This window comes from Nerophis lumbriciformis, linkage group LG36, assembly GCF_033978685.3.
Source record: "Nerophis lumbriciformis linkage group LG36, RoL_Nlum_v2.1, whole genome shotgun sequence".
Taxonomy (NCBI): Eukaryota; Metazoa; Chordata; class Actinopteri; order Syngnathiformes; family Syngnathidae; genus Nerophis; species Nerophis lumbriciformis.
The window spans coordinates 12102501-12115000 of record NC_084583.2 but is presented as its reverse complement, the minus strand read 5'-3'; the positions used below and the strand labels follow the sequence as shown (position 1 = coordinate 12115000).

Sequence of the window (12500 nt, the reverse complement as noted above, 5' to 3'; positions counted from 1 at the left end):
CTTCCTTGCGGTCCTGCAGGTGTACGAAGCACATTATCTTCCTTTACAATGAGTGAAGCTGCACAAAACCTTGTGTGTGCAATTGTAAATCATTTATTTTTTAAGTTTTGTGTTTCTTGTAGAATCTATATAAAGTAATATACATAAGCCTGTTGTTAAAATAATGAAAAAAACATCATTACATATATTTGTTTTATTGTATTGTTACATTAATAGCTGTTTTATTATTATAGGATGGCTTGTTAAACATTTAATAGGATTTTCAGAGGGAGGAAAAACCAAGACATTTAATATAAAATGTAAAATGAATAAATACATAAAAAGAAAAAGAAAATGTATGGTTAAAAGCCATCGTCTCGGGGAGCATTTCATTTCGCCTCGTGCATTTTTTTAAAATAATAATAATAACAATGAATAATTTCTAAGTCTTTGTTAGCCGTTTGTGAAGTTTTGTGCTCGTGCGTAACATTCGCTCGCATCCTCTGCATCTCCTGGGGGCAAAGCCCCCCCTGTCCTTAAAAGCTAGTGACGCCCCTGATCGACACTCAACAACACTTAATTTGCAGACTATAATTACTGGTTTAAAAAAATACTTTCAACCCAAATAGGTGAAATTAGATAATCTCCCACAGCACACCAGACTGTATGTGGTTGGAAAAACACTGCTCTATACAACAGGAGCACTCGAGTGGTCTTTCTCCCATATTTCGAAGTGAACGCCAGTTGAATAGCCCCGGTGTACAGCATACGAACAGGTTTGTATACCTTTTAATGGAGGAATGCTGATTCTTTGTGAGGGTCCAGTCTGTGTTGGCCTGCTTCAGCTGCGGAAACAGAAGGAGGGAAATGTGAAGTCAATTCGAAGTCGTCCGCATATTCACTTGGTGCACCTGCAGGTGTATCTGTATTTATGGGTAATGATGTGTTTATTTTTTGTGGTGTTGAGCGGCACTTTATGTGACCAAGAGCAGTCTCCTCATGTATAAGGTATAACCAAAAATATTAGAAGTAGTATGATGATATTCATTATAGAGCAGGTTTACCTAATGGTGTGGTTGCAGGGAGTACAATGTTAAACCCAGGTCTAGAATGAAAAAAGGAAACAAATCTAATCAAAATTACACATTTCCATTCAAAAATTCCGCTCTTCTCTTTGTGTCATGCGTCATGGTGTTAGTCCTTAAACACAAACATGGTCGGGTAAATAGTGGTACCTCAACTTAAGAGATAAGTTATGCTTCAAGTTGCAACCCAAAACTTGGGTTACAAGCATCCCCGCTGTGGAAATGTCATAGTAAAACCCGTTAGAGCCGCCCGAAACATCTGGTTTCAGTAGCTGGCATTATCTTATAGCTAGAGATGGACATAGCAGTGTTGTGTGAATGGGAAGGAAAATGCTTAAAAGAAGAAGTGGATGATGTTCATTGAATAAAGGAAAGAAATCATCGGAAACATGACAGAGCGTGTAGTCGATCCACATGGGAAAGCAATCTGATCGTATCACTGCAAGTCTGCGCCATGCATACTGAAGCAGAATGAGTCAAAATAGTATTTAAACATGTATCTATGAAAATATGGGAAAGATGATGATGGTGTGTTTGACAGGGATACCGTCAAAGTCCAGTCTCCAAGGTAAATTATGTACATTATACTTCATGGGACTACTGTATTGTTTATACCACATTATATTGTATTTTTTTCAGTCAATAGTTTGTCTATAAAAGTTAGGTTTTCTTTTTAATAGCATGCCAAATCATTAAAATTGTACTGTTTTGGCGGGGCCGAGCAACAATTACATAGATTTCCGTTCATTTCAATTGGAGATGCGAGGGTTTTGAGATAAGAGGACCAATCAAGCTCGTAGGTTGAGGTACTACTTTGTACACTGCAAAAAGTCAGTGTTCAAAAACAAAAAAATACAAAAATTAGGGTTATTTTATTTGTGCTAAGCAAAATTATCTACCAATAGAACAAGAAAATTTGGCTTGTCAAGACTTTCCAAAACAAGTAAAATTAGTTCACTTCAATGAACCCAAAACTACACTGCAAAAACTGAAATCTAAGCAAGATTAAATATCTCAAATAAGGGTGATATTTGCTTATTTTTCTGTCTGATAATATAATTCTTCTCACTTAGCAGATTTTATGTTAGAGTGTTTTACTTGTTTTAAGTGTTTTTGTCCTAAATGATCTCAGTAAGATATTACAGCTTGTTGCTGAGATTTGATGACCTATATTGAGTAAAACATGCTTGAAACTAGAATATCAACTGTTGCAAAGCTGTGTCATCAACACTCACAAGTATAAAACTACTTTTTTAAAGTAATCATTTCTTATTTCAAGCATGAAAAGAAAAAAAATCATGACTTTGACACAATTGTGTCTCATAATTAAAAACAGATGACAGCCATATGGACTTTGCTGTTTTATTTTCAATGAAACAATAGAAAATACGTACTCAATTAGTAGCACAGTTATTATCAGTGAGAATATACTTATTTTAAGTAGGGATGTCCGATAATGGCTTTTAGCCGATATCCCGATATTGTCCAACTCTTCAATTACCGATATCAACCGATACTGATGTAAACAGTCGTGGAATTAACACATTATTATGCCTGATTTGGACAACCAGGTATGGTGAAGATAATGTCCTTTTTAAAAACATTAATAACATAAAATAAGATAAATAAATTAAAAACATTTTCTTGAATAAAAAAGAAAGTAAAACAATATAAAAACAGTGACATAGAAACTAGTAATGAATGAAAATGAGTAAAATATTATTGTTCTATTGGCAGATAATTTTGCTTAGTTCAAGTAAAATACCACAATTTTTTGTATTTTTTATTCTTGTTTTTGAACACTAAATTAGGACTAACACTAGGCAAAAGTATTGGGGCACTTAGGACTAACACTGGACAAAAGTATTGGGACACTTAGGACTAACAGTAGACAAAAGTATTGGGACACTTATGGACTAACAGTAGACAAAGGTATTGGGACGCTGAGGACTAACACTGGACAAAAGTATTGGGACACTTAGGACTGACAGTAGACACAAGTATTGGGACACTTAGGACTAACACTGGACAAAAGTATTGGGACACTTATGGACTAACAGTAGACAAAAGTATTGGGACACTTAGGACTAACACTGGACAAAAGTATTGGGACACTTATGGACTAACAGTAGACAAAAGTATTGGGACACTTAGGACTAACACTGGACAAAAGTATTGGGACACAGGACTAACACTGGACAAAAGTATTGGGACACTTAGGACTAACACTGGACAAAAGTATTGGGACACATATGGACTAACAGTACACAAAAGTATTGCGACACTTAAGACTAACACTGGACAAAAGTATTGGGACACTTATGGACTAACAGTAGAGAAAAGTATTGGGACACTTAGGACTAACACTGGACAAAAATATTGGGACACTTATGGACTAAAAGTAGACAAAAGTATTATGATGCTTAGGACTGACACTAGACAAAAGTATTGGGACACTTAGGACAAACACTGGACAAAAGCATTGGGACACTTAAGGACTAACAGTAGACAAAAGTATTGGGACACTTAGGACTAACACTGGACAAAAGTATTGGGACACTTATGTACTAACAGTAGACAAAAGTATTGGGACACTTAGGACTGACACTAGACAAAAGTATTGGGACACTTATGGACTAACAGTAGACAAAAGTATTGGGATACTTAGGACTAACACTGGACAAAAGTATTGGGACACTTATGGACTAACAGTAGACAAAAGTATTGGGACACTTAGGACTAACACTGGACAAAGGTATTGGGACACTTAGGACTAACACTGGACAAAAGTATTGGGACACTTATGGACTAACCGTAGACAATAGTATTGGGACACTTAGGACTGACACTGGACAAAAGTATTGGGACACTTATGGACTAACACTGGACAAAAGTATTGGGACACTTATGGACTAACAGTAGACAAAAGTATTGGGACACTTAGGACTGACACTGGACAAAAGTATTGGGACACTTATGGACTAACACTGGACAAAAGTATTGGGACACTTAGGACTGACAATAGACAAAAGTATTGGGACACTTAGGACTAACACTAGGCAAAAGTACTGGGACACTTATTGACTACAAGTAGACAAAAGTATTGGGACACTTAGGACTAACACTGGACACAAGTATTGGGACACTTATGGACTAACAGTAGACAAAAGTATTGGAACACTTAGGACTAACAGTAGACAAAAGTATTGGGACACTTAGGACTAACACTGGACAAAAGTATTGGGACACTTATGGACTAACAGTAGACAAAAGTATTGGGGCACTTAGGACTGACACTAGACAAAGGTATTGGGACACTTAAGACTAACACTGGACAAAAGTATTGGGATACTTAGGACTGACACTAGACAAAAGTATTGGGACACTTACGACTAACACTTGGCAAAAGTATTGGGACACTTATTGACTACAAGTAGACAAAAGTATTGGGACACTTAAGACTAACACTAGGCAAAAGTATTGGGACAATTATGGACTAAAAGTAGACAAAAGTTTTGGGACACTTAGGCCCACACTAGGCAAAAGTATTGGGACACTTAGGATTGACACTGGACAAAAGTATTTGGACACTTAGGACTAACACTAGACAAAAGTATTGGGACACTTAGGACTAACACTAGGCAAAAGTATTGGGACACTTAGGACTAACAGTAGACAATGACAATGTGAATTGGAATTAATCAATTTTTGTCAAAATTCTACACACAATACTCTATAATGACAAAGTGAAATGGAATTATTTCTTTTTTGTCCTCAAAATTCTACACACAATACCCTATAATGACAATGTGAAATGGAATCAATTCATTTCTGTCCTCTAAATTCTACACACAATACCTTGTTGAATGGGTAAAGGCGGGAAACACCAGCAAAAGTCGGTCCTGTCCAACGCTGCTTGCAGCTTTAATTTATTCTTGTTTTTGAACACTAACTTTTTGCAGTGTACCTTTTAAAATAAATATATTGTCTGTGTGTGTACGTATTTTCTATTGTTTCATTGAAAATGCTTGAAATAAGAAATTACTTTAAAAAAGTAGTTTTATACTTTTGAGTGTTGATGACACCGCTTTGCAACAGTTGATATTTTATTTTTAAGCATGTTTTACTCAATATAGGTCATCAAATCTCAGCAACAAGCTGTAATATCTTACCGAGATCATTTAGGACCAAAACCCTTAAAACAAGTAAAACACTCTAACGTAAAATCTGCTTAGTGAGAAGAATTATCTTATCAGACAGAAAATAAGCAAATATCACCCTTATTTGAGGTATTTAATGTTACTTAGATGTCAGTTTTTGCAGTGTTTGTTCTTGTGCAACGACAATAAAGGCTCTCTACTCCTATTCGAAATCGATGCCTCCACCATGTGGATGTCTGGTAGAAATTCATTTTTAAGAGCCGAGGTGGCGTTATTGCCCTCAGCTAAGATTCGCCTGTCACTTGGTTTTGCTTTTATCCTCTGTGGCGCTGCGGGAGGGGTGAAAGAGGGCACCCGAGTGATATTTACGCCCGGTCCCATGCAGTCTCTCTCTCTCTCTCTCTCTCTCTCTCTCCACTCTGCCTCATATTATTCACCCCACGCTCTATTAATTCACTAAAAGTCGCTATAAGACGAACAATGCGACCCAAAAGCGTAATAATACCGTTATTTATACCGGGATATGTATTCCGAACGCACCCTTTGCCAAGCGGCCTACAAAACCAATTAGAAGCCCAGCAGGATGAAACAGAACACGATTGTAATCTTCAAAGAGGAGCCGGCCAAGGAGAAAATGAAGGAAATTATCATTGTGTGTGTGTGTGTGTATGTGTGTGTGTGTGCACTTAATGTGAATATTCAAGGTTTGTCATTACGGAGAGCCTTGGAAAGTCACTCCAGGTCCTTGTGCTGCCGTCTATGGCTTCACCTTGCATCCACCCTGCCAGGCCTCCATCCATCGCGTCACTGGATGGCGTGTCCTCTCGACCTCTGCCTGTGTGTGTGTGTGTGTGTGTGTGTGTGTGAGTGTGTGTGTGTGTGTGTGTGTGTGTGTGCTTCTGAGTGAATTAGGGAGCCAATTAGCGATTAAAGAGGGACGCTCTCTCCTCGAGGAGCTGCATAACAACCCCCAGTGACCTCAACCACCCACCCCCTGAAAGTAGTGTGCCCGTGACCGAGATGACATTTGTCATTCTCCCTGGTGGAGTCTGGTGGTGATTAACACACACGCACACACACACACACACACACACACACACACACACACACTTCTTGTATTTGTTACCTTCTTGAGACCTCTGAAAAATGCCAACCTCTTTAGGACCACCCTTTCTAAATATATGAAGATGTGCATTTACAACATTAATAATATATACATATTATGCAAATATAAAAAAGCTTGTTATGACCATACTTGCCAACCTTGAGACCTCCAATTTCGGGGGGTGGGTGCGGGGGGCGTGGTTGGGGGCGTGATTAAGAGGGGAGGAGTATATTTACAGCTAGAATTCACCAAGTCAAGTATTTCATATATATATATATATATATATATATATATATATATATATATATATATATATAAAATAAATATTTGACTTTCAGTGAATTCTAGCTATATATATATATATATATATATATATATATATATATAAAATAAATACTTGAATTTCAGTGTTCATTTATTTACACATATACACACACATAACACTCATCTACTCATTGTTGAGTTAAGGGTTGAATTGTCCATCCTTGTTCTATTCTCTGTCACTATCTTTCTAACCATGCTGAACACCCTCTCTGATTATGCATTGCTGTGTGGCACGCACAAAAGTGCTTTCATCAAATGCACTAGATGGCAGTATTGTCCTGTTTAAGAGTGTCACAACATTGCTGTTTACGGCAGACGGACTGCTTTACTGTAGACGTTCTTTATATTGTGGGAAAGCGGACTCAGGTCCGCATGGAGCTGGAGGGGGCGTAGCCTCCAGCTCCGCCTGAATTTCGGAAGATTTTCGGGAGAAAATTTGTACCGGGAGGTTTTCGGGAGAGGCGCTGAATTTCGGGAGTCTCCCGGAAAATCCGGGAGGGTTGGCAAGTATTGTTATGACAAATGAGTTGGAATTTCACAAGAAAAAGGTCAGAATTTCACAAGAAAAAGGTCAAAATTTAACAAGAAAAACGTGGAATTTTCCCAGTATTATAATACAAGTCGGCATTTCACTCGACGCAAGTCAAAATTTTACAGGAAAAGGTTGTTATTTTGACAATTTTATGAAAAGAGTCAGATTTTTACTCGACAAAAGTAAAAATTTTATGAGAAAACTTTGAAATGTCGGCAATATCATAATAGCAATCGGAATTTTACTCGACAAAAGTCAAAATTTTATGAGAAAACTTTGAAATGTCGGCAATATTATAATGGCAATCGGAATTTTACCTGGCAAAATTATACTACTCAGTGGCCTAGTGGTTAGAGTGTCCGCCCTGAGATCGGTAGGTTGGGTGTTCAAACCCCGGCCGAGTCATACCAAAGACTATAAAAATGGGACCCATTACCTCCCTGCTTGGCACTCAGTATCAAGGGTTGGAATTGGGGGTTAAATCACCAAAAATGATTCCCGGGCGCGGCCACCGCTGCTGCCCACTGCTCCCCTCACCTCCCAGGGGGTGATCAAGGGTAATGGGTCAAATGCAGAGAATAATTTCGCCACACCTAGTGTGTGTGTGACAATCATTGGTACTTTAACTTTAACTTTAACTTTATGACAAAAGTCATAATCATGACAAAAGTTATAATTTTACAAAAAACAAAATCACTATTTTACAAGAACAACCAAAAACATTGGCAGTTTTGTGATAAAAGTCATAATTTTACATGACAAACGTCACCATTTTGAATTAAAAAGTCAGAATTTTACATTAAAAAGTCACCATTTTACGAGAAAATATTGCATTATTATAGAAACAGAAGGAATATGAGAAATTGTTCCCAATTTTACAAAAAAAAGTCGACCCATTTTGAGAAAAAGACTGCTTTTAGTTAATTATTTGCATTTTTTTAATATGTTTTGGTTTGTAATTGGTTTTTAATCTTCATTATTTACTTCAAGTTATTAGAGTATGTCTCTATATACATATTTTGTATTGTTTATCTTAATAATTTTGGCGAAGGGGGCGCATTTGAATTTCTTACACACACTTGTTAATACATATGTTGACCAGAGGGGGAGCACTTCAATTTTTTTTACACACACTTGTTATTTCATATGTTGACCAGAGGGGGAGCAGTTCAAATTTTTTACACACACTTGTTATTTCATATGTTGACCAGAGGGGGAAACTTTTAAAACCGACACACAGTCAATTGGGAAAACCCTAATTTTGACAGATTTCACCACCAGAGGTGCAAATGAGACATACTCAATTAGTGTTTTTCAACCTTTTTTGAGCCAAGGCACATTTTTTGCGTTGAAAAAATGCGGAGGCACACCACCAGCAGAAATCATTAAAAAACGAAACTCAGTTGACAGTAAAAAGTTGTTGTCGCAATTGTTGGATATGACTTTAAAGCATAACCAAGCATGCATCACTGTAGCTCTTGTCTCAAAATAGGTGTACTGTCACATCACACCCTGACTTATTTTGAGTTGTTTGCTGTTTTCCTGTGTGTAGTGTCTTACTTCTTGTCTTGCGCTCCTATTTTGGTGACTTTTCCTGTTTTGTTGGTGTTTTCCTGTAGCAGTTTCATGTCTTCCTTAAATGCTATTCCCCGCACCTGCTTTGTTTTTAGCAATCAAGACTATTTAAGTTCTTGCTATCCTTCTTTATGGGGACATTGATGATTGTCATGTCATGTCCGGATGTACTTTGTGGACGCCGTCTTTGCTCCACACGCTGTAAGTCTTTGCTGTCGTCCAGCATTCTGTTTTTGTTTACTTTACTCAGTTTTAGTTTCATTCTGCATAGCCTTCCCTAAGCTTCAATGCCTTTTCCTAACTGCCCTTGCCTTTGGTTTATTTTTGGTTTAAGCATTGGACACCTTTTTACCTGCACGCTGCCTCACGACAAAGCAATTAGCTACCTGCTTCCACCTACTGATATGGAATAGTATTACACGGTTACTCTGCCGAGCTCCAGACAGCACCGACACTCAACGACGGCGCATTATTTGCGGATTATAATTAGTGGTTTGCAAAAAAATATATTTTCAACCCAAATAGGTGAAATGACATCATCTCCCACGGCACGCCAGACCGTATCTCACGGCACACCATTGTGCCACGGCACAGTGGTTGGAAAAACACTGCTCCATTACAGGCTAACCTCCAACAGGACAAAGCTACGTAACAATGGGAGACCGGGCATTTCTGCTCCGCCGCTCCCAGTCTGTGGAACGCTCTCCCTGACCACCTGAGGGCACCACAGACTGTGGATGTTTTTAAAAAAAGGCTTAAAAACCCTTATTTTAAAAAAACAAAACAATTTTTTTAGATGTATGCATACTAGTTTTAGCTATTTGGCTGTTCTAGGTATTATTTGTATTTATTTTTTTATTATCTTTTTATTTATTTTGAATGCACTGTAGCACTTTGAGGTTGTTTACTCCAATACAAAAAAAAAAAAAAAAAAAAAAAAAAAAATATTAGATGCAATGGTTTTCCTTTTAGGGACCATGATTCCGATCCTAACTTGTTCACACCTCCTCATATTGAAACGTACTTTTCCTTGTTGATGTCTCAAGAAGGGTAGACGTACAAGAACACACACACATGCACACGCACACACACATTAACGGTCTACTGCCCTGTCTGCCGGAATTAGAAAACACCACATCCTGCCTCCTTTAATTCCCCTTGTCTCCCCTCCTCCTCTCCTCCCCTCCCCAATCTACCCCCTGCTGACAAATATGACTTCACATCTCCGTCTCCCCTTGCACCCAGAGGACGTCGCCCATCTACAGGCGGCCCACGTCTCAGTCCAGCCATGTCCTTGCGCTCCCTCCCTCCTCCTCCTCCATTCCTTGTGTCCTATACCCTATACTCCCACTTCCAAAAAAACAGAACATTTGCTGTTTTTCATCAATAATGGACATGCCCCCCCACCCCCCTCCATGGAGAATACGCCACATTGTGCGATATAGTGCCAGAGGGGTGATTTGTCCTATATAGTCTCGGCTGTAAGAACCAGGGACAAACTGTCATTCACCTTGTCCATTACCCTTGACTTGTTGTTGTGCGGGAGGGAGGGGGGGGGGGGGGGGGGGGGGGGTGCAATTTAGTCTCCCCCCCACCTCACCTCCTCCCTCCTGACACATGATGGAAGAGGCATTAAGAATGAATCACCCTTTTTTTTTTTTTCCTGCAGCGAATTAAACCGTGCAATTGTCCACTTTACGCGTGCGTAATTAAGCATCCAAATGCGCATTGTGCGTAATTGTTAAAAAAAGAAAAAAGCACCCTTAAAATGAATAAAAAATATTTAAAAAAGTGGGATTTATTATTATTTTTATTGATTTTACCTCGTTAGGGGTGGTCGCTCCGTTGTTCACCGACGCCCCCCACGAGTGCTCCGCGCTCTTGGCTTCGTTGTTGCGCGGCGCGCTGCTCGGGCTGCACGGCTTCAAAAACATGAAGTCGCTCTTGGCCGACTCCGGGGTCAAGCAGACTTTGTAGCAGTACGGCTGAGCCACGCTGCCGCCGCCGTTCACCTCCACGCAGTTGGTGGGCACTTTGTTGGCCGTGGAGGAAATCTGCAAGTTGAGGTTGGATTTCTTGAAGACCTCCGCGGGGGGCTCCGGCTGGAAGCCCGCGCAGCAGCAGCAGGCGAAGGGCGGCAGGTTGTAGCCGCTGAGCGTCTCGCGGTCCTTGTAGCACTTGACCGCGGCCAGGACGATTATCGCCACTAGGAAGATGAACGATATGGTGCTGAGGGACACGATTAAGTAGAGGGAGAGGTTGGAGGCGGGCTGCGGGCTGAGGGTGAGGTCGCCGTAGTCGGATAAGGACTCGGGGACGCTGTCCACCACCGTGAGGACCACGGAGACGGTGGCGGAGAGAGGAGGCTGCCCGTTGTCCTTCACTTGGATCACCAACCGGTGTCGGTACGCGTCCTTGTCCACCAGCCTGCGGATAGTCCGGATTTCCCCCGTGTACAAAGCCACGCTGAACAGCCCCGGGTCGGTGGCTTGCGTCACCTGATAGGACAAGCGGGAGTTTTGCCCCGCGTCCGCGTCCATGGCCGTGACCTTAATGACCAAGTAACCGGCATCAACCGAGCGCGGCACCACCTCCGTGGCCACGGTGCCGTTTTTAGGCAGCGGGGACACAACAACCGGCGCGTTGTCGTTCTGGTCCAAAACAAAGACGTTCACCGTCACGTTGCTGGCGAGTGGCGGAAAACCGGCGTCCTGCGCTTGGACTTGGATGTGGAAGTTCCTCAGTTGTTCGTAGTCAAACGAGCGCAGCGCGTAAATGTTGCCGTTGTCCGAGTTGATGGACACGTACGTGTTCACCGGCATGCCCTGGATTTGACCGTCCAGAATGGAATAGGACAGATACGCGTTCTGGTTGGAATCCGGGTCGAAGGCGGTCACGGTGCAAATAGAAGCGCCCGGGGCGTTATTCTCGGTCACGTAGACGGTGTAGGACGGCTGCGAGAACCGCGGGGGGTTGTCGTTAATGTCCGACACCTGCACCAAGACGGTTTTCCGCGTGGATAAAGAAGGCGAGCCCAGGTCGCGAGCCGTGAGCGTGATGTTGTACTCGTTCACCGCCTCCCGGTCCAAGAAGTCACTGGTCACTAAAGTGTAGTAGTTCTTAAAAGAGGAGTGGAGCTGGAACGGGACATTGTTGGGGATTTGGCAGTCCACGTTGCCGTTCTCGCCGGAGTCCTGGTCCATGACGCTGATGACGGCGATCACCGTGCCGGGCGGCGCGTCCTCCAGCACCGGTGTGGACACGGACGTGAGGATGACCTCCGGGGTGTTGTCGTTCACGTCCACGATGTCCACCAGGACTTTGCTGTGCACGGCGACCGCCGAGGGTCCCCGGTCCCTGGCCTGCACGTACAGCTCGAACACGCTCGCTTTCTCGTAGTCCACGACGCCCTTGACGCGGATCTCGCCCGTGTACGGGTCCACGCTGAACAGCTCCCGCACTTTGAGAGGCGCGTGCCCGCTGAAGGCGTACGTCACCTCCCCGTTGGAGCCCTCGTCCAAGTCGGTGGCGTTGAGCTTCAGCACCGGCGTGCCCCGCGGCGCGTTCTCCACCAAGCTGGCCCGGTACACGGAGCGGTCGAACACGGGCACGTTGTCGTTGGCGTCCAGCACTGTTATAGTGATCAGCGCGGTCCCGGTGCGCTCCGGTGAGCCGCCGTCAAAAGCGGTCAGAACCATCTCGTGTTTCTTTTCACGCTCCCGGTCCAGCGGGGTGTCCAA

General features: G+C 41.9%; 1 protein-coding gene across 1 annotated transcript in view; it reads right to left on the bottom strand.

Moving 5' to 3' along the window:
* The window catches only part of LOC133576844 (protocadherin-10), a 21366-nt gene that overhangs the window by 8024 nt on the left and 842 nt on the right, over window positions 1-12500 (bottom strand). Inside the window, exons 1-2 of the mRNA XM_061930187.2 lie at window positions 10584-12500; window positions 766-824 (exon numbers count right to left, since the gene is read on the bottom strand). The exon at window positions 10584-12500 is cut by the window's right edge and continues 842 nt beyond it. Of these exons, the coding sequence (XP_061786171.1) occupies window positions 766-824; window positions 10584-12500 (1976 nt within the window). The remainder of the gene's footprint in view (window positions 1-765; window positions 825-10583) is intronic.